At 44.5% G+C, this 23627-nt stretch overlaps 1 protein-coding gene across 1 annotated transcript in view; it reads left to right on the top strand.

The window, feature by feature from the left end:
• The window catches only part of DPYD (dihydropyrimidine dehydrogenase), a 367211-nt gene extending 361889 nt beyond the window's left edge, over positions 1–5322 (top strand). The window contains 3 exon segments of the mRNA XM_086617732.1: positions 2356–2496; positions 5154–5293; positions 5295–5322. Coding sequence (XP_086473858.1) covers positions 2356–2496; positions 5154–5293; positions 5295–5322 — 309 coding nt within the window.
• The last annotated feature ends 18305 nt before the right edge of the window (positions 5323–23627 follow it).

The raw sequence follows: 23627 nt of genomic DNA on the forward strand, positions 1-23627 counted from the left end.
CTGAGTAAGACATGGGAATGAAAATACAGGGGTCTGAGCAGTTACTAAGAGATCCCATTTGATTGAGTTATGGTAGCTCATCAGTGGAGGCACAATAAAGGGCTGAGTGTTCAAGTCTAGTCTTTTGCAATGCCAAAGTGAAAAGAATTAGCGGAAACACTTTCGTAGTAGTTAATTGACCTTTTACAGTGGTTTAAGCAAACAGATTTTACTTCAAATTTGCAATGAATTTGGACCATGCACATAATCAGCTTGCACAGCTGTATTGATAAGTGCTAACTCATTAGCCGTGATAAGCTGCTCACTTACATTTGTCCACAATCATGCCTTTAGCAATGTGCCATGGCTGTGTTATGCTGGAAGAGCATGAATGTTCTCTACATGTTGCTGAGAAGAACTGGAAGGCTTTTAACATTGAATGAATACAACCAAGGTATTTCACATGTCAACAACTTAGGGATTTGGCAGAGAGAAAACATTTGAGTGTTTTTAGAACAGGAAAACAGTACAATTTCCCTGTCCTTCTTCCTGGGCTTAGGATATGGTTGAACTTCCTACCTCAACAGTGATTAAGAGTAACTTTGTAGATCCTACTACTGCATCCAACGAACAACGAAATTTGTCTCATAGCATAAAGACACTATTGTAATTTAAATGCTGAAGGCCTCAAAGTTAAAACTTCACTGAGATGAATGGGAGTCATTCGTTCAGGAAGTAGAGCTGTTGTTGGAATTCTCAGCACACTCAGGAAGACAAAGTTGGACCATTTTTGTATTTGATTCATGTAGCAGAGCTTTTCTTTAGAGCTAACATTAATAAAGCCATATTACCCTATTGTTCTCATGTGGCATAGGAATAATTAGAGATGCTCAGCTTGTTTGAAAGTAAGGCTGCCCAAAATAAGATATGCTATGAAAATTTAAGTTACTGTAATCCAATTCTTCTGAAATGAGAATTAAAAAAAAATATAGAGCATTGTTTGCAATTATAAATTATACAGGTTAAATATGACATGCTACTACACACTTAAAATGGTGGCTAAGCATTTCAGAACTTTTTTTTTGACTGATAGGAATAAGGTAGTATAGCTTCTTCAAAAAATATTGAGAAATAGAATACAGAAAGAAATCCTTATCATGTTTCTTGGTGATGCAAGACCAAAGGTAAACACTTCAAAGCTTATAATTCTGGGCAGACTTGTGTGTCTCATATTTGTCTTGATCTTGAGCATTTTTCAATTGACTTGGATCAAATTCCATAATCAAAATCATAATGACTTCTTGGTTTATTACAGTAGAATGACTTTGAAGCCAGTTCTGCTCTCCTATCACACAATGAGATTTCTCTAATACTTAACAGTTATACCCTTTTCAAAGCAGAAGTAAAATGTATTGTTGCATCACATAACCTTCATTTGCTGAGCCCAACTTTATCTTAACAATGTAGAAGCTTGCACATAAAATCTAGCTTGTTTTGCAACATGGGAACTGTTGTAGAACTGTGCTTAGTAAACTCACAAAATATCCAGGGAACCTATGCCAGTGCCACAGAGTGAATCTTTTAAAATGCAGTCATGTTCCTCATCTGGGCTATAATTCCTCAAGTTAAACTAATTTAACTGAGGGATAGCTGTAGTCCAAAGGACCTGGAACTTGTCTCATCGTTACCATTGACTCAGTGAAGCTGAAGTGTCACTGAACTGTGCAGTTTACCTTTATGTAAAGTGGAAATGGTTTGCATCAGGTAGGTCGCCAACAATTCTTTCATGAGGGCATGTCTTCTGCTTGCAGTGTGCATCCATACGCTGTCCTGCCATGGGCTTTTACTGATGCAGCACAGATGTGTAAGGTTAATGCCACAAATTCCTCCCTGTGAAGTTAACAGAACTGAACTGAACCAAGACTTGCAGGATTAAACCTACATCTTATTTCTGTACAATATTTGCAATAAACTGATATCTTTGTGTCATTTGCACATCTTACTAAAGAGAAAAGCAGTTACTGTTCTGTCAGTTTATTTGATCGTGTCCCTTTCTTTTCTTGCTGTGAGTTCTTAGATCTGTGCTAATGAGAAATGACCAATAATGGCAAAACAATAGCACATTCAAATCAAGTAATAAATGTGTAACCCAATTGTAGAACGTATTTGTATACAAATACATACTTCTAGTGCTGCCTCCATTCAAAATGAGCCTGTATGGAGCATTCTTTATATTTTACAGGATGTATGAAGGTCAGCATCATCACAATGCATGGCCGGATCTTCCATATTAAAGTCCTAGAGAGTGCTCCTGCGTGGCTATAGAAACTGCTTAGGTATCTTCTAAATGAGTCAATAACTTTTTTTTTTCCCTAGGATGTAATTGGAAAGGCACTGCAGTATATTGGAACATATGGTGAGCTCTGCAACACAGAGCAAGTTGTGGCTCTGATTGACGAGGAAATGTGTATCAACTGTGGCAAATGTTACATGACCTGTAATGATTCTGGCTACCAGGTAAGAGCACAGCTGTAATTAGCAGAAAGGCACGATGAGTTATCTTTCTGCTGCTGGGAGGAAAGAATCCACCTTCTGTTAATGAGCAGGTGGTAAAAACAGATGTCTAAAATATTGGATTTGAACCCCAGCATGCTCCCAGGCTATACTGTGCAAGACCCAGCATGGCTGCTTCTGGAGGGCTATGCAGAAGTGTACCACATTTTGCTGGCTCACTCTAGGTCACTCTACTGGTGTCTCCCTAACTGTCAGTGGGATTCTTTTTAAGAGGAAGAAAATGAAGGAGACCCGAGTCAGATGGCAGTAATGACTGATGTTCTTTGATGTTCTTCAAGTACATGAGGAACAAAGGGAAGAATGCATCCCTTCCCACCAAGGGGATGCAGGGACACAAGAGCTGTTCTTATTTCCAAATGCTTTTTAAGAAACCTAGTCCTTGTTCCACCAGCGTAACTCGAACTGATTCAGGTTTCAGGCAGGTGGGTTTTTGTTGATTGAGATACAAATCCTTTCTTCAGGATAGCTGCCAGGGTTTAGAGCAGCAGGTTGAAGTTTAGAGAAATTGTTGTGCCCAGAAAATAGCAGAATTTTGAGCTGGGGCTCCTGTTTGCAGCAAAGCATTTCTCCGATTTCTGCTCAGTACGGTAACATAAGTTGTATGAAATGTATCAGCATTTCTACATACCATTCCTTGCCCTGTCGACTGGAGCTGATGGACTGGTCTGCAGTAAAAAGGGCAATTCAGGAGGACTCATGTTCTTTTAGAAAACCAAAATATAGTCTAGCATAACCTCCGTGGAATCTGGTATGCAGTAAGCGATAGTTTCTGCATGAATTTTTCTGTTCATCTCAGTCTGATAATAGTTTGTCAGAGGCAAATACATTAACAGAGCACCAAGTTTCCTCTGAACAACATGACCTTTTGTTTATCCTTAATTCAGTTTAATCAATAGTAGGTGTGATGAATTTAAACATACAGTCAGAGGAAGAAGTCCTCCCATTTAAAATCAACTCCTGCAAAAAAAAAGTGTGTCAGAGCAAAGGTAGACATGTTTTTTTCCAGTGATATGAGAAAATTAAGGCTGTATTTATACTAGATTAGATTACCACAGTAGCCTTTTAACTGTCTAAATTTATTCTTGACACTGCAATCTTCATCTCTTCTCCTTCCATCAGATTCCCCAGTGAAGAGGAGCCTTATTATAGCTTAGGGAAAAAAAAAAAACAACCACCAAAAGAACCAAAGCTTAAAGCCCAGGAGGTTTTCTAAGCACAAAGAAATGGGTTTTTGCTTAATTAATTAGGGAAATTGAAAAGAAATTAATTGCAAAGATTTGCAAAGAAATTGTTAATTGCAAAGAAATCAAAAGCCCCCTTCCCTTCAAAATAGCATCTGCTTTATGCTTATCTTTGTTTCAAAAATATCCATGCTGCTCTACAGAGCTATCACCTTGTATGAATCCAACAGAAAAGCTTTCCTTAATTTAAAGTTAGCACTGTAGTCCTGACTTCTCTCCCTCTTTGAACTGCCTTTCAAGATGTGCATTGTCATTAGGGAGAGAGGAAGGAGTCCTTAAACACTCACAAACCAAAGCTCTCTTTGTGCTCAAGCTAAACTGAAACTTGTAGATTCAGGGCAGTTTGTACCTACTTTGTGCCCTTGCTGGTTGCTACAGCAACTTCTGTGCTCTCTCTCCTTGCAGTGACACCCCAAATGCCTCAGACCTGCCCTTGGAGCCAACCTGCAGCACCACCAAGTCCCTCTCATCTCCTCCGCGGCTCCTCCGGTGGCTGAGGGTGGTTAGGGAGTTTTGCTAAGGCACCACTTGTTCGCATATAAGTGAGAATTCAGTTTTCAGGCCTGATTTTTCCCTCCTAAAACTCTTAAAAGTAGATATTCAGCATTTTTTTTTTTTTTTTACTTTTCTAGACTTGCTTCTTAGATATTGAATCTTTTGCGGTGTGGTGCTTTTGTTTTTGCTTTTAATTGCCATTTCCATTATACCAGGAGCTTATTTCATTGAGACTGCAATTGCTATTTCACATTCAAATACACTTATCACACTAATTGGTAACGAGGATCCACTGCATGGAAACGTGAGAAATACTGCAAACTCTGCCTGCCCAGAACTCAGATATCCCTCTCAAAAATTTGTAAAGGGAAATAATCACGAGGCACAGCGTGCTGTGTTTTTCTCTACTATTTATTAAATTAGATTTTTTTATGCTGTGATGACAATAAAAGTCAAAAGAACGTATTGTGGCCAGCGTTGTGCTGAAGCCATACAGGCACGTTCTGGTGTCTCCTCTGAACCAATAACCCCAGCAAACTGCTGTCTTATGAAATATTTCCTTCACGCGAAGGAGAAATATCCCTCTGGGAGTTTAAACATTATGGGCCAAACTCCTTCTTTTGAAACCAGCCCTTGTGTCCCGTGAGCTTTTGCCGCGGTATAGTTTGGCCCATATTTCTAATTTTAAAGTGCCGGGCAGGGGGTTGTTTTGTTCCCTGCCAGTCGAACAGTTGCTATAGCTGCAGTGCAGAATCACACCAAGATGTCTCCAAGTGCTGTAGCACAGGAAATGCAGACACTAAAATGGAAGCAATTCTGACCTTTTCCGTGAGTGACATCAATAATGTTTATTCCTGTTCACAGGCTATCCAGTTTGATCCCGAAACCCACCTGCCCACGGTTACTGACAGCTGTACAGGCTGCACCCTGTGTCTCAGCGTCTGCCCCGTTATCGACTGCATCCGCATGGTTTCCAGGACAACACCCTACGAACCAAAGCGCGGGGCCCTTAGCCGTGAACCCCATGTGTTGAGGTGATCGGTCCGACAGCTAATGTGAACTTTACACTTGTTTGATGCAATTGATTTGCTTTCTAATTAGTCCTTGAAAATCTACTCTTATTAAAAAATGCGATATTGATAGCCTTTACAATGAACACTGTGTTTTCCAATTATTATTTTTACAATAATTAAGTTTTGAAATTACAGAAAGACAGCAATTAGTCAGTCGTGGCTGTCCGTTGTCCACTATTGAAGTGTAACTTTCTCCTTACAATTCATGCTGTAATTTCAAAATTTCTTTATAGACTCTTTAATCTCTGTGTATTTTCTGGCTGTAAATATAATTAAGAAAGCATTTTTAATGAACTACAAATCAATGTACAAGCTAGCTGTTTTCAAGGAGTCATTTTGTAATTAAACATTACATTTAGTTTTAAAAGAGTTTCTTAGAAGATGTAATTAACTACATAGCATTCAAACAAAGCAATGTGGCTTCTATTTTCTATGGGAAGAAATGAAAGGGAGTTTAAAATAGGATTTAAGAACTGGATTAATCGCTTTCAACTACTACAGCATATGGTAGTGTATTTTTATAATCCTTTCCAATTCTTTCTCACACTAGTCACTTTATAGAATAAATTTGTTGTGCACTGAAACATGCTGGACTCTCCACATTTGTGTGTGGCATGGGTAGCCTGATCGTTATTTTTTTCCCCCAGTGAACACTCATAACATCTCTCTAAAAACAGTTAAACCAGCGTATTACGAAGTCCAGGTTGCATTTCAGGATTCTGACTTGTGACAACATTTTTTGCTCCAAGTTCATCCTCTAAATAACTTTTTAATTGTGCCAATTAATGTTCCAGAATGTACATGTTACAGGTCAGAGATCTGATTACGTGCAAATGGAATACACACCCTGCAGACCACGTTTGCCAAACACAGACACATAGGGCAAACTGGCAAGATGATTCCCCCAGTGCCAATTCTTCGTACTTATTGGTTATGTATGGTTATAATAATTGCACAAACAAAAAGAAATACAGATTTGTCTGTCTTGCTAAACAATACCTCAGTTTTAATCCATTTTTCATTCACAGTAGGAACTTTCTAATATTAACATATTGCTGTCTGCTTTACTCCACTTAAGAATTTAAAGCCTTTAAGTTTCATGATAATAAACAATCTATCAATTCAATTTCTTATATCCTATATTGTGATCAGCAAAAGCTTTGATTAAAAATACACCCTGACTTTTTTTTCTTGATTTATAAGTTGTGCACTGAATTATAAATAAATGTTGAAACCAACTTGGATTTGTTTGTGGGTTGTTTTTTTATTTACTAAACAGATTTTTCTTGTAGAGGCTTGTCAGTGGTGTTTCATGATCTCTAAGATTCACTCCAGGAATCATTAATGAGTTAATTCATGTGTATATTATTCCATTAATTGCCCACAGTGCTGAATGTAGCGTGCTCTTTGCCCCTCTCTGGCACCTCTTTGTCTGCCTTTGCCTTGTCTTCCTTTTGCATCCCTTCCCCGGCCGGACGCACGCACACACTTGCGTGCGCACGTATGTACTCGCTGTGTCACTGTAATGTTTTCAAGTGTCATTTCATTTAGTATCCTCGCTCTACCAACACTGTCTTGCTGACACTTCAGGCTTGCTTGATGAGATCCCTTGGCAGGCTCAAGCCCCGTGTCTCCACTAATAGCTTTCTCTTCATGCTTTAATTTTTCTCTTCATCGTTGTAGATTTTTCACACTTAGATGAAAACTGGAACAGATAGTCAAACTGCTTAGAAAATACTGGCCTGGAACTTCTCTTGGTCTTCCAGTAGTTTCTTATCTTATGTGAGCTATAGAGAACTCACAGGAAGAACAAGATGTTTCCTAAATGTTAGGGGCAAAGTTTGGAAAGTCTCTGCATGTACCGTTGTACCTCTTCCGGGAGCTGGCTGACAGGCAGCATGCCCCTGAGTGGGGCAGAAAAAACATCAAAATCAGATCATCTGCTGGTAACCTGTTACGTTCTCAGTTAGATGCAAGGAAAAGTAGCAATCCTCTCCTAAGCTGTTACCAGGTACTTGTGATTTTGTAGCCTACCTACCACAGACTCCGAGGGTGAGAGGTGCTGTGTCACCTGTGACTGAGCTGGGCAGCTTCCCCAGGTCTTTTGTTGCTGCATCACCAGACCTGATTACCCCGCTATCCTGAAGGCATCACGTCTGGGAGCGTGGCTGCTTTTAAATACAGAACAATGACAGGAGACCTAATTAAGGAGCTAAGCACATGTGTATCATAAATGTACCAGCAAAATTAGAGCTTTTACTAGGATATTCAGTAGTCGCGGGATATCCAGTATTCCCAAGTAACTATAAAGTAATGTTTGGAGGAGTAGAGGCATTCTTTGTGAATCAAGATTATAATCAAGGCTATAATTTGTTTACCAAGCAAGAAATAACGGGCTATACTATGCAGGTTTCTTTCTCACTATCCGCCCTCTCCCCGACTCTTGTTCTGTCAAGCCCATTAACAGTGTCAGGAAATGAGTTCCCAAATGAATGTGAATACTTTCTAACGGTGACAGTCAGCAATAAATCTGTGTGTTGCAGGAACTCAGAGAAATGACCACATTTAGGTCTCCTGCAGGATTGTCTTTAAGTCATCAGGGTAAGGCGAGGTGTAAACAGGCAGGGGAGAGCGCCACAAAGGACACATTCCTGGGTTTTATAGGTTTTCACATCTGTCCTGGGGAATCCATCCCATTCAGCGCATTCGAGAGCCAAGGAAACAAATCAGAAGAACCTGGTCTATTCTGCAAATGCTGTAGCCAGTTATTAAAAAGGGATACGAATTTTGAAGTGTAAAAGGTTCCAAATTAAGCTCGTATATTTCAGTGATTTAGTTGCACATTTAAGGAATTATGTATTATTAAAGACATGCTGGGCAAGATCCTGCAACCCTAGCCCTCACAGTTTCTAGACATGTTGTCCTATTGATTACTGTTATAAAATATTGTAAACTATATTTGACAAATTAAATTATGATAGAAATGCCATAGCTCATCCTCCAGCAGCACATTCTTATTCACATCATATTCCTGAACAGAAAAAGCTCCCCATGTTCAGTGTATGCTCTGCAGTCCAAGAAATACTTGAAAAAGCTGCCAAATCCGCTTGTGTGAATCCCAGTGCACTCATACATGTTCATTGGAAAAAGATGTTTTGCCTTGCTAACAGACTATACAGGCAGTTTGGTTTTTGGCCTCTAGGATGAACAGACATAATATTTCCAAGGCACTGGATTGGCAATGTTAATAGATGCATTTGAAAAATTACACAGGATTTTGAAATACATATTTCGTGATTTTAAATAAAATATTAATTTGATCTCTCAGCAAAATTAAAACTAGCCTTTGTGCATGAATCTGATGGGTAAGCCTGTATCTCCAGTGTTGAAGCCACTGTACCAGCGCCCTTGCCCTGACGCTTTACCAATTGCTAGAGGAAGCCGCCTTTGCAGACACCCATTTGCTCCGTTCATAAAATTTGGCAGGAGCAAAATGCAAGTTACCTATTAGAAGCTCTGCCCTTCTGAGTCGTGTCATGGAGGACACAGGGCTTTCCTCCTTGTGGCCTCTGAGAGAGAGGACTTGGCAGCCACAGAGTGGCTCACTGTCATTTCTGCAGGCTCCCCGCCTTCCACTACGTAGTACTGGCACCTTCGGCTCCTCCACCTTTGTTGTCTTAAGCCTTTCTCAAGGTGCGCGCAAAAGCAATTGCTAGATTCAAGGCAAACTATCCAACCCCACCTGAATGCCATCAACCCCATACCTCTTAAAGCCACTTTGTTTAACACAATCCGGGATTATAGCCTTAGCAATATACTGTTAAGCATAAGTATTTTCTACGAATAAGAAGATCCCGCCAACATATTCTATACATATGTTTCATTATTTATCTACTGTAACACAGGTTTGGGCATGTTGTTAAAATTTTATATTTTTCAACATATTTTCTAGTAGAAAATTTTTTTAGATAAAATATTTATTTCATTGGCAAAGGTTTCACTTCACCAGGCTGTTCCACTTCTTTGATGAACTGTGGAAGCTAGGTTTTCATTGGCAACATCTGGCAACCTGGCAGACTCTCTCAGCAGCTGGATTGGTAACTTTGGGTCTTTCATATCATTAGTCTGCTTATGGGCCACCTGGGTCTCTTTGTCTTTGCTGTTGCCCTTTCCTTTCCTTTCTGAGGAACTGTAAGCTCTCCAGTTATTTCTCCAGGAGACCAGTTTTTAATCACTCTTCCACAGACTGGTGTGCTGGGTCTTGTGCAGACGTCCACACTGGCCTTGCCCAGGAGCAGAGACTCCGCTTTCATCCCTCCATCTTTCTTGGAGGGCTGAATCTGCCCATCATGACTATTTTGATGTGGGAGCAGAGCTGCTCATTGCTACCATGCAGTGAAGCTGGAGGGCAGCTCGGCAAGTGGACACACATCGTGTCTGCACAAATGACATCCTAAACAATCTCAGATCTTAACAGTAAAAACACATACGCACACACAAGCGTGCACACACACTCTCCTCTCCAAGTTACTACAAGGAAATGCAATTGTTCATTTTCTGTAGAAGAGCTGCAAGTTTTTCAGCTTTACCTTGCTCTGCCTACCTAGATGCTTTGAAACACACTGGGGCTGGGCAATATAAGTGAAATAATTTGGAGTGAGCGCTGGAACAGAACAAAAGTCCTTCCACTGTGACTTAGCAGCTGAAAATGGTAGCCATTCAGTTTAGCTTTCCTTTGCGAAATACTAACACATCTGGTGGTGCTCTAGAAATACAACCCTCTCGTGTACACTCAGCATTGCAGTGCAACTGAGTACAGGGGAGATTTCCCGTGCTGGTTTGCACCTTACACGGCGAGGGCTTCCTCTGCAGGGAAGGCTACAGCATCACCTTCTAGCCTCCAGATGTGGAGGGTAAGGCTGTACGTGCCTGGCTGTCTAGCACCGGTCTTTCCACATATCTGGCAGCCAAGATCCTTAAGACAAGAGCAGCAAATAGTTTCAAGCTGTGCTCACCTGTTTTAAGGTACTATGTAACGTTCAGGAAAGTCTTAATAAATTATTTTATATGAGTTGAATAAAACAGCTACAACCATTGAGCTGCCTTGTCTTTTTTCTTTTTTTTTTTTTTTTTATAAGACAAAGCCATTTTTCTTCTTCGTCATATTAAATCACAGTATAAAGTTGCTCCTCGGTATTACTGCTCTTGACAGTGAGCTTTTTTGTTTCATTTCAGCCAAGAAAGAGGCAGCCAGAATCAAATGCCTCCAGCAGGCGACTCACACTGGTAACTGCCGATGAGAGTCACACACCACCTACTAGAGCTAATCATCCTCCTAAAGGACATTTTTCTCACCTGTCTATTCTAGAGACTACTTATCATCACAGCTTTTACTTCTGCTTATTGGAGACAGGTTTAGGCCTTGTCACTGAAGTCTTCATATTCAATTGTTGAGAAACAATGTTTCTCAGGAAACCGAAACACCCGTTATTGTGCAGATGAAATGGCCTGCAGATAAAAGTTACTCACTTTGTGCAGGTGCACAATGCCGAATTTTGGAAGTCTGAGTTCAGTAAGAGGAGCCAGTGCCTTCTGCTTCTCCTATAAGTGTGTTATATTCTCTTTATTTGTAGGCAAAGTTAGTGATGTGGAGTTCGACAAATCTCGCTGTAACATAAGGGAGCCAAAGTGAACGGGAATGACCCTGTGCTGTGGCGGAGTGCTCCAGCCTGATGAAAGCATTGGGGCTGGGCAGCACTGGGCTGGGCAGGGGCTGCCCCAGGTCCCTTTGAGAGATGAACGGGCACTCCTCGTCCCTTTGCTTTGGCTCAGACTTCAGTAATAACGTGTCTGGCCTCTGCACTGCTGGCAAGACCATGGGTCCACCCTTTGCATGACCTCAATGTTCAAGCAAAACAAGCACCAACAGGATTCCTTATTGAAGTCTTTCTTTAAGAGTTATTATTTTTTAAACAAAAAATCATGTGAAACGCAAGTTGAAAAATATAAAGTCTATTTTCAATACGGTGACATAGCTACCAGAGTGGTGAGCACAATTATGTTCTGGTGGCTTAACTGGAGCCGCAGTGATTTCCCGTGCAGTCACCTGCTTCGTAACTGTAGGAACTTCCCACTGTAACACATTTGCTGGTCACCATCACATGCAGCGCAGCCTTTTTAAAGAAAGAGCCCCACGCTGCACTCTGTGGATCTTTTCCTATGATTGCACATAGGTAAACCCCTTTCAAAAGTTTTATGAGGTGCAAACATATACGTATTTTATGCTACTAGCTTATTTATTGGATTAGCTTGAGGATTTGATGCAAAAGCTTAAGATGATATTGAAAACACATTACTTCTATTGTAGCTAAGAAATCAGCTTTAGAATTAGTGAGACGTTGTATCAGGCATTATGTATAGCCCTGTAGCTTTTTAGCACCGCGGTTCTTGTTGCTACAGCAACCGAATTAACCATTTCATTAATATAATGGAATAAACCACATTTATTCATTTTTGCACTCACGGGTAATCCACATTCAGCTTTCAGCATACTTGTCAAGCTGTGTCCCTTTCACCTCAGCCCCAGATTTTTCCTCAGCATTGCCAAAGGCTTTTTATTGTATTTTTTTAATTTTTGGGGGAGAGAGCGAGCTGTTGTTTTTTGAAGAATGTTATATTTTCTTGTAATTAAATTTACCTTCATTTCATTGGCTAGCTTCTGTTTAGTATCCTAAGTAGAAAAGCAGACCTCACAGGAGCATTTGGTGCAGGGAAGTGCTGTTCTTCACATCAGGAAGGAATAAACCACTTAAAAAAATGAAAACCTTGTGCCTGTGATCAGCTTGTAGGCTAAACTTGGCATGATGTGTTCTACTGTAAATACTAACAGTACTCAGCGATGTAGGCTGCCCAAACTGTTGTCTTGCTGAACTGTAGTGTTAAGAGCAGATGGAGTGCTACGCTTTTTGTTTACCCTGGGTTTAATGTTTCCCAAGCCGTGCCCACATGTTGGATTGGTTATTGAAATAATAGCTTAATTAAAATAATAAGTCTGTCCATCAGCATGAGGAAAGACTACTCCGAGTGTATGGAGCACAGTCAGGCAGTGTCACCCTGTTTGCATCACTCTTTCTCAAGTGCTACCATTCCTGGTGGTGCCCTTGCGCTTGTTCCCTCCCCGTGAGAGTGTTGCGCCAGCTCTGCGGAGGGTTGGGATGCAGCGGGGCTTGGCCGAGACCCACACAACACCGAGTGCTTCCCTTGACAGTCTTGAGAGTTGGCCAGCAGTAACCAAAAGGGGCCCCATGATCAGCTGGAAAAGCTCTTCACGATACATTGATGCCAGGTAGCCACAGAGGCTACAGTGGCAGATGGGGTGCAGACACGAACTGGAGACCCCCCTCAGCTCCAACTTGCTGCCTGGAAGTGACAGAGGGGCCACGGTGCCCAGGTGGGCGCCAGCAATTCCCCAAGACTGGGGCTGCCGGGTTGAGTTTTGCTTTGCACCAGCGATGCGGCACTGAGCACAACACAGGCTCTTGGCTAATGTTTATCTGCCTGCCCTTCCAAAGCAGCTACCAGTGCAAAGCCACAGGCCAAATTTCAGCCCATGAAATTCATCATTATTAGCGATTCCACATCAGAAGTCACTGCAAAGGAAAGTAGCGTATTTGATGCAGGTTTCTTTTTTTTTTTTTTCCTAATACAACTATAAACTCGGTAATGTGAAACTGAAGTTTTACTGGAAACAGAGCAGATGTGTAAATGATTTTGAGAAATGAGTTAATTAACTTTGAAGGTATAAACCCTTTCATTAAAAAGACAAGGCATAGATGTAACAGCACAATAGCATATCACCTGCTGTAAGACTGTTCATTCATTGCTGTTGGAGTGAATGTATAAATCATATTATCTACAAGGGCTAGTAGAGTCTATCTCATTCACATGTACTGCCTTCCCTACCTGAATGAAATTTTCAGCTCTTCCTCCTCGGCAGTTCATTGTGTGAGAAATGCCTGAAGACCCAGAAGGAGAAACTTACATAGCTGGCAAGGTGAGAGCCCGTAACTGGCCTTGGACACAAAAGCCGAAGCACAAAGGCTCTGTGCGCATTGCAGATCGCGCTGGTGCCATATTCTCCTCCCGCCTTTCTTTCTCTTTGTATATGGAAAGCATTGTCCCAGCTGCCTAGGAACACAGGACTGAGAGAATTTTACTATCGTGTATCATGATGTTGTAGCTGAGGATTTTGGGCTACTAAATGTTACATTAAGCTTCTTGACTCAATGGTTTAGTTTCAGGCAACTTGTCATCTGGTGTAAGTTTAGCCAGAAGAAGATGTCCTGTAATGAGTAATAGAGAGCTTGCGGCTTCCAAAAGCATTGCAGCTAAACATTGTTTCCCCACACAAGGTTAATACTGGTACAATAATTAATATACACGACTATATTTTTTTCAACCTTAAAAACTCTTTTCTATCCTTTACTAGAACTTGGCACACTTCAAAGTGGCAATTGGGTACTTTAGATACTCAACAAATACGATGAAGTAATTTTTGTCTGGAGGGACACCCTTAGCTGCAACTCATTGGAACTTCTCTTGTCCAAAACTGAGGAAAAATTGCTGTTTAAAACAACCGTGTTTCAAACAAAGCAGGGGCCTTGCCTTGCCTTCCTTTCCCTATTCCCACAGTGCAGAATACTCGGGCCCCTGCTGCACCCGGGTCAGTCCATGCCTTTTGTGGCTTGAGGAAATGTCACTTGATTGCCGAGCTGCAGCAAAGCCTCATCGGCATCGGCCGCGGCTGTGAACCTCAGGAAAGCAAGTCCTTATCCTGTTAACCTCCCTTTACGTTCTGCAAAGTGAAGGTTAAAAACTTGCTTCCTCCTCTCCCGAGGGCTATTCTCAGGTTGATCAACACTCCAACAATAAGCTCTGTCTATACCGAACCGGGCATTATTTCACCACCCAGCGCAGAGCTCGCAGAGCTCAAATACCCGAACGAGTGGCTGAGGGCTTTGAAAGCCGCTCTGCAAACAGCGGGGATAAAACAAGAGGTGTTGCCTGAGATGTGCGGCTTCCCGCTGCACCCGCGGCGGCTCAGGGCCGCTGCAGGGCGCGGCCAGCCCGCAGAGCCCCGGCTCGGGGACCCCCGCGGCGCGCTGCGAGACCCGAGCAGACCGGGTCTCCTGCCGCGCCGCGCCGCGCCGCGCCGCTCCGCGCCGCAGTGCCGGGCGAGGCGCGGGGGGCAGCGCCGCAGGGCGCGACTCGCCCCGGGCGCCGGGCAGCGGCGCGGCGCGGGCCCCGGGCCGGCGGCGGCCGCGCCCCGTTCCCGCAGCAGAGGGCAGCCTTGGCCTGGCCCTGCCGGCGGCAGCCCGCGGCGCGCCCCGCCGAGCGCTGCCCGCCGGCTACGGCCCGCGGGGTCGGCGGCCGGCCGGGGGCGGGCGGGTCAGTCCGCCGCGCGAACCGCTGCCTGGCCTGCAGCTGCGGACCGGCACGGCTGCACAGCCCGTTCGCCCGGTGCAGCAGGGATTGCTAAACTCGTTAACTGTTTTCCTGACGGCCTTCGGATTTGCGGGGTACGCTGCAGTCCACATGTTTGTGGCAGAACTGACGTTTTATCGCTGGCGTTACACAAACGTGCGAATACCGTATTCCCGGTTCCATCTGCAGCCGCCCTTCGGTGCTGAACGAAAGGAGTGATCCCCAGTTTATGGCGGCGAACCTGCGGCCCAGTCACTACATTCAGAGGGAGACATCTTATTTTCTTTTTTTTTCCCTTGGTCACCTGGCTGCATCCCAGTTACCTATAATACAGACTTGAGGTCTTAAAAGTAATCATTTAGCCTTGGTTAGCTCCTTGCAGCATCTGTGACTCGGTGGCATGTTTTTTTCCTGCTGAAATAGCAGCACACGTGCTCAGGTGCTGTGATATTAGTCATGGCGTATTTTAACTTTCCAACGGCCATCACCACAGATGAAACAGGAGGTAGAGCTATTGCCAGAGAGACTCTGGATACCAGAATAAAATTAGCATCATAAGAAGGGAGGGGAAAGTATTACTGTTACCCAAGTGCTGCTAAATTAGCCAGATGGAGCTAAAAATAGATTGGAAATGTCTATATTATAGCCGAAAGAGTATGACTTCATTTACTCAAGCTGAAATGGTATTTTGCTGCCTGAAATCCTAGGCACACAAACAGTGCGTTATATGTACTTATCTGCAAACATTGCATGTGTGTGTATATATGCTTTATATATTGCACATTTCGTATACAAATCTAGACAGATGCTAATTATTGCTCACAGTTAAGTTTCTGTTTCTAAGCAAGTCGTGTGAGACATTGATAAAAGGCTGTCTATCTCCAAAGCTCTCTCCAAACACTTTTGTCTGCAGCAGACATAGCTTAAAGCCTAGCTAGGGAAGAGACACAGTGTTAGAGGTACTCATGGATGCACCCCTAAGATCCCCAGCAAGAGCAAACTGTAATCCAGAGTGTTTTGCAGCTGTGTTATGAGAGTACAAAGAGTGGTGGAGGGGAGGTCTGAGGAGCCCCTACCCAATGCAGGAGGTTATTTACCTGCCCTTCAACCACAAGACTTGCAGATCTCCTCCTCTTCCAAGGCCATTCATAGGCACACAGAAAATCTGTGCTCTTCTCTGCATTCAGATAGCCACTTTGGGATATAGTTCCTCTGTGCCATGTCTTTGCACACCAACACGCACTTTCACTGCCATCAGCACCAACCCGGCTGTGTATCTGGGCAAGAAGAAGAAAGAGTAAGGTGACATTAAACCCGAATCGCATAAGGGTCTTAAAGGCACCAGAGGTGAGGCACTCAAGTTGTTTTCCTACTGCAAGGACACAGCCTCAAAACCTGCTCTGCAAGACCACGGCAGTCCCTCCGGACCCAGGCAGGTGCATTACTTCGCCCTTGGCTGGTAAGCTACAGCCTGCGTTGCCTGAGAGCTCCTGCCCTATAGGATTTTGTTACTTTTCAGGTTTTCCATTGTTTTCATTTCAGTGAAAAATATATTGGCTTATAAATGAATTCCTCACTATTGATTCAGAAGCACATTTCTGTAGCACAGCCATATTTTGAGGGGGTGAACACAGGCACTTCTCTGCCCTTCATTGCTCTGAAGACAGGAGCTCCCCATCTCCTCACTCTTGCAGGACATGGCTCAATGTCACATCTGGAAGCTGGATGGGGAAAGAACCAGAATATTGGCTCTGTTTGGAAATGGCTCCTTATCTCTCTGCCTGTCTGCTCCGAGCTGTGCGCAGAACATGCCAGAGCCCAAACAGGCCCCATGGTCTGGCGTGGTGTGCATGCAAATCCTTCTCCTGGCTGATGGGCAGTAATTACCTGTGATTATTGCACAGTTCAGCTCATGAGTCAGCCTGGCATGCTCGCTGCCTCTGAAACATCGCTTCACCCCACACACCTCTCCTGACCTTGCACATCCTATCTTCTTACAGACGCCAGTGCCTTCTGTCAGCTTTACGCATTCATCACACCACTTGCTCATTACTGCACACCCCAAATCAAAATTAAGGTCACTTCACACATTTTCAAAGCCCTCAGCTGTCTCAAAGCCAGATATCTCAATGTCTCCCTCCATCCTGCTGACCCTCAGCAGGCAGCCATCACCACTGGTCTGAACTCTGCTTCTTTCAAGCCTTGCCCCCAAGCCCGTCTTGCAGCACGTGCTGAGTTACTCACCCAGCCTTTCCATGGTGACAACGGCGAGCAAAAGTCTCGCCACTTAAAGTCCTTAACATATATCCCAGCTTTCGCTGACCCGGCTTTCCCACAGGGATGACTGTGATAGCAACCAGCTGATCCTTTATAATGGGCAGAAAACAAGGAGATGACTCCAGCAGCCCACCCACGATGTTGGTTTTCTCCATCCTCTCCTCAGCAGTTCTGCCCCTGCCAGTCCTCGCTCCTCAAGGGCAGCCTGGAGACATTTAAGATTGCTGGTCTGGTGTGAGCAACCCACCAGCTATTACACTGTACGTTGATTTGCATAATCAGCTGTAGGTAGTGCTTAACAACAGGCCAAGCTGAGCGGCAGGGACTCTGTCTAGATCAAGGCTGGCTGACACTGGAGATAGCAGGGGAGCTTGGTCATTTTGTGGTGCACCTAGCACATGGCCCAAGGTTGCAGGCAGCTACAGAGAGGGTATCTGCCCGGTGACACTGCCCTGAGCAGCCTGTGTCACATCTTCTGTGCTTGCTGCAAGGAGTAAGAATATACAGCACCCAGTAAGCCCAGCCTTTGGTTTCTACCACAGAATACATCCTTCTGGTTTCAAAGTCCCTCCTTTGCTCTTGAATTGTTAAAGGCATGTGTTGCAAGGGGGATTGCCACCCTACTGGGACGGCTTTAACTCATCTGTGACTCGCTTGAGAGCCATGAAGACTGCACTGACACTCAGGGCAGCTCACTAACACACTGTGGTCAGGGGGTGCGTGCAGCTACCTCCCCAGTCCCAGCAGCATTGCACCCCTCTTGCCGGCCCTGGCCACAGGGCAGCTCGGTTGTGGCCTTCGGTATTTTCTGTGCTCACTGCTTGCTAGGCTGGACCATAGTCATCCAGAGTTTGCTGCACAGATTACAAATCAAGAAGAAACCAACAACGAAGGTTTCTTCCTTCGTTTCACTTGTTGATTGAAAAATACCACTTCAATGCAGTAACAGCATATGTAGAACAAACGTAACAAGCCGAGAGTAAGAGCGGTGAAGCTACTCTGTCACTTCTGCTTTAGCCTTTCAGTTTCAAATGGCTGTGTTGACAAACCACTTCTTTATAGTATTTGCCAAAACATGTTTACAGAAAGGCTCAGGCACAAGCGTACCATGGCGTGCCAAGGCCATTGAGAGTGCTAATGCCACAGCAGCCGGGTGGAAAAGACGCCGGCTGCAACAGCACGGGGAGAGGATGCTGCTGGATGAAGGGACTGGGGCACACACCGACCATTTGAGCACTTCTCCTGGCAGCCAGCTGAAAAGATGCAGAACTTATTTCCCAAACATGACTGCTATGAATTTGGTAAGAGCTTGCAAGTTTTAGTGTTTACAGATGGCTTAATTTGGCAGTTGTAATCATTATAGGAGCTACTAATCTAATGGGAGTTAAAGGCTGCCAGAAGTAAAGTATGACAATTAGAACAACACCCCATTCCATGAGCGCTCATAACTTAGTACCATTACAAACGCCGTAAGGTGCCCTGATGCATAAGCATTAGGTGTTTGGTTAATCACACTGCAGTTCAAGCGAGCACCGGCACCAAGGAACAAAAGGACAGTGAAAAATCAAACCTTCACCTGTCCCTTCCCACCCTGCTCCTCGGACACATAGCTGGCATGACAGCAGGCTTAATTTCTTTTAATCCATGGGAAGAAAAAAACACATGAAATCTAAGCAGTGGCCAAACAGCACACAGCTGAAGAACCTGCCATGTGAAGACATACTCATAGTGTGTGTTTAAAGCTCTTCATTCTTCCACGCATTCAAACAAGCGTATCATTTGTGTCACCAAGGACATAGTCACAGGTACCAAGCCTACTTCCCGCTAGCTGAGCTGCAAGAGAAGTCAAGGAAAGATGCACAAACTAACCTGCATTGCCTGGCATTTGCTAACAATGTGCCTGCATACAGTTGCGGAGAATCAGCTGATGTGCAGTACCTGCTGCCCTCTGATAACTGGCCGGTTTGTGTAAAGCCCAAGAAGCACTTGTACATGCGCGCACACACACACACACACACACACACACACACACACACACACACAAACCACCCCATTCCTTGTTGCTTACTTTTCTCCAGCTAGTATACTATCTGCCTGGTTTCTTTTTTGAGAGGCCCTGCACTGCTGGATATATTCTTTGGATCCATTTTGAAAGCAGCCTCAGAAATCCTGCAGTGTCCATATTATAAGGATGTTGTATTTTCCTTTGACAGTATTCTGGTGGTTATCTATTATTCCCTCTCTTAAATCCCATCTACAAGGTCTGCTGCAGAACCTCCTGCTGCCACAGGAAAGGCTGATTGCTAGGCCACTTAGTAAAGCAGTTGGAAGCTGGGCAAAATACTGCTGGTGGGACGATGCTGACATGTTGGACTGGGATCTTTGCTGGTGACTGTACTAGCTGGAGCAAACCTCACTTTTGCTGAAGAAGTGGCAATGTTGACAGAAAGAAAAAAATGTCTGCCTTCCTCTCCTAAGTGTCCAGAGAACAGAGATGAGTCAAACTCGAGTTGAGGGCAACATAGATCTCACTGCAATGAAAAGCTGGTTCCTCTCTGGGGGAGAGTGTTGTCCTTTAGTCCCTCCTGGTGCCTTTCCTCCTCCATACCAGGAAGAATCATAGCTCAGCTTGGGCGAAGCAGTAACCTAAGAAGTGGGAGATCTTACTGTTGTCTCTGCACCAACTAATAGTTAATTAGTGATAAGAGGAAGAGCTCTATTAGTCTATTATGTGCATGAAATACAGTATTTGGGTGGATCTCCCCAGAGAGTCAATATCAGTGAGCCCATGTATTTTGAACAGACATCAAGTCGGGACTCCTCACTCCAACAAAGCACAGTGTAGCAGAAAAGGCTTAATTTCTCTCTCTTTTTTGCTAGAAGATGTTTCTGTCAGCAAGAGGGGAAAACAAATCTTAACCACAGACTTCAGCATAACAGTGGCAGTAACAAAACAAGCTCCATTATTAAACTAACTCTTGGTAAGAGCCAGATGATTTCTACAGACAATTTTGCATGCAACTGCTAGATGTAATTTGCAGAGCGAGTGCCAAATTGCCATACTAATTATTTCTGGGCTGATGTTTCCTCTGTGACATAGTGGCATTTGGAGAATGGGGACTAACCAACAAGTGAAGTGCTGAAGTGGGAGATCACTAATAGGGTTTCTGAGAAAGAGAAATATAGCAAATACCAACCTTCCTCTTCATACGCTCACTCTCAATTTGCACTGAGACAATTTAATACGCAGAACTGTTCTACCTTGTCCTTCTCTACTTTTGGCACCGTTCAAGCAAATGACGCCCGCCCGTCCCTGGGTAGAGCGTGGGTATGGCTGAGCGGGGCCCAGCAACACGGGGTGTCGGGGGTGGCCCTGGCAAGGCCTTACCACCCCTGAAAATCTCCGGGATGAATTTGTTTCCTTCGCTATGCATCTGCCACGTGACTGACGCACCCACGCCGCGGGGTGCAGCTCGCTTAATTCTCCGATCTGTAATGTGCTGGGGAGGTGGGGGAGGGCTGGCAAGAAGCTCACTTCATCTGAGTCTGTGAGCAGTTTTGTATCTGCTTTTATGCCCGCTCTCTCGCTAGCAGTTTGATCTGAGTCAGTTTTGCAAATTGGACATTTCTGCACACTGCATAATAGAAGATGGAAAAGAAAAGCCTTTCTGGCATACTACGAGTTTTTTGCTTTCCGTTCTTTTCCTCTGTCTTATTTTCCTTTTCTGTTGTTGATGCAGTACTCTATCAAGTTTAAGCAGCGTAATTTTAGTCTGGCTCTACAGACATAGTGTTTAGTGAAAAGCAACAGGAAAAGAAAGGAGTAGGTTGGCTTCAAAGATTTTTAGGTCATATTTTTCTTCTGTTAAAAACAGAATTTAAATGTATTAAAAGACTAATCACTGGAAGTAGAATAACCATTTAATATTTGATTGAAAAACAATACCAAATTGCTTTAGATTTTGAATATCAAAACGTTGATGGATGACAGTGAGATTTGGCCAATAAAGGGTCCAAAACCAGCAAGTGGCTGTGGCAGCAATATAAACGATGTTTGCTAAAATGTGTCTGATTCTCCCTTTTCCTTGTGCATTACTGTAGCAGGGACTTTGGGCTAAGGGAGACATATTCCCAGTGGGGACTACTGGGACAGACTGGACGGATAACACTAAGCTGGCATGGAACCACCACCGGATCGGTTCTTCATTGCAACAGCACTATATGGACAGCTTTTAAGTTAATTCACACCACCATAAGACCACAGAAATCTAATGGGTTGTTTAAGCGTATGGGAGGTCAGAATCAGTGATTTAAACTACCTCAGCAAATACAGGCGCGCCTGAGGCTGGTTCTGCACAGCGCGTCCAGCCCTGCGCAGCAGCACGGCACCTGCCATGGGAATACCCGGGGACTGCCCTGCCGAGATGCAGGGCCTCTCTCCTGAATTCCTCTTCGGGTTTATGCCTTTTGGTGCTGTTTTCTATGGGAGGCCCCTCGAGAAGAGCTGTACGCAACACGCTGAGAAAATAATGTGGGGGACACAGGACCGTTTCTCTCTGCCAGGTTGATCTCTTTTTTTTTCCCTGTGCCTGTTTACCTAAACTCATAACTAACTTAATCCACCCCAGACAAAAGGTCTGCTTGTTCGCGGACAGCACAGACACATGCTGTCAGGTGTCTTGTTCCAGTTATGTTTATTTAAGGTTGCATCAATTCCCTCCCCTGCCCCCCGGTAACGCGTTTGCACACACCCGCAGCCGCCGCAGCCTCACTGGTCGCAAACCACAGCAGCTGTCCCCGGCCACAGTGTACGGGGGTGCCTGGCCCCCCTCGGGCGGCAGGAGGGGCTCTGCATGCCCTACCGCCGCTCGCAGCAGCTGCCAGCACCGGCAAGACCTGGACGGAGCTCCCACCTCTGTCCCTGTGTGTGCCACTGCCTGCGCTGGGAGCTGCTGGTGAAGCACCCGCTGCCGTTAGGGGCAAATACTTCCAGCTGCAACCACACTCAGTTTTCACCAATGATGATTCTTTGAAGCTTATGAGGTCCATTTGCACCGTATGCTACGGCAAGGTGCATTCCCTACAGCTGGTTGTTACCCGCAGCGGCTGCCCTTCCCCCTGAGAAGGAGAGGCCACCGCTGCCTGCTGCCAGCTAGGGCCCTGGCACACTGAGATGCCCGGCACCGCTCCAGACCCTCTCTGCTGCTACAACTGCTTCAGGATTGCCTCAGAGCAAGATGAACTCATCAGTGGTTTAGCCTGCCCAAGGCTAATCCCATTATGGATAATCTTGTTTACCACATGTACTGGCCATAGAACAACATTAGCTGTTAACTCTTGGTGTCCCCACAAGCCGGCCCATTGGAGACACAGCCATAAAGGCCGTGTGGGGCAGCCGAATCCCTGTTCCCAGCCTCACAATTCGCACCGTGTTGTCCAAGGACAGAGCTGCCAGCACCTTCCTTGTGAAGATGCAGCAGGAGTGCAGCACCGGGCTGACGCCTGCAGTCACACAGCACATCACCTCCCATTCCTCCACATCCTGATCCCACATCTCAGCAACAGGTCACCAACATCTTCACTACTAGTGTGGGTGCCCTCTGTGATTAGGTTTAACCCCGCCAGGTTCAGCATAGCCTCGTGTGAAGAAAGGAGACAAAGCTTTTCCCCAATGATATCTTAAAAACACACCTCCTGCTTGGCTGCTCCTCTCTGCGACTGGGCTGGAGCAGCAGGGACGTGAGGGAACACCACCTCACACTGCTGTCCTCAGGCAGCTCCAGTGAGATTCACGACTCCCTGCGGGGTCTCCATGGACCACACGCACTCGCAAGGTGCACGGGCTGCCACTCACAGAAGCCGCAAATCCTGCCACAGGCAGTGCCCGACCAGCTCCAGGCAGGAAGGTGTGGGTGCAGCTGGAGCTGCAGGGGAAGCTCCATCTTTCCATCCACCTCAGGAGCAGGACGGCTGCGCTGCCCTGGCTTTTCTCTCCTGTGCTTTCAAATGCTTATACTCATTTTGGGTTAATCTCAGCTCAACCATGCCGTCATACCGCCAGCCTGTTGCAATACAGAATTGCAGGACGTGTTTACTGGTGGAAGTTTGTGTTTGTTCCAATTTAAAGAAAAGAGTTTTTCTCCTACAATCTAGGAAATCTGGAAAAAATATCAAAATTGTTTTAATCACAATTTCAGGTTTTTCATTTTGAATCTTGTCTTTTCAATTATTTTACATTCTGTCCTGCCAGGTCAGCTGTGGCATCAGTTCACTGCATCATCTGCTGGAATTATCATATAATGAAAATGCTGAAAATTTCCTATTCTTTTATGTCACTTGTTAAATCAGTGAGGATGGCTGCCTCTTAGAACTAACTTATTGAAAATCATTGTTTTTCTAGATCAGTGTCTCCATTTATTTTCAGCAGGTTAAGCTCATAATTACTTCTAAATTAAAAGTTGAAAATGAATCTTTAAACTATTTCTTCTTTCTAAGATGACAGTAG

The sequence above is a fragment of the Tauraco erythrolophus genome, chromosome 10, assembly GCF_009769465.1.
Source record: "Tauraco erythrolophus isolate bTauEry1 chromosome 10, bTauEry1.pri, whole genome shotgun sequence".
Classification (NCBI taxonomy): Eukaryota; Metazoa; Chordata; class Aves; order Musophagiformes; family Musophagidae; genus Tauraco; species Tauraco erythrolophus.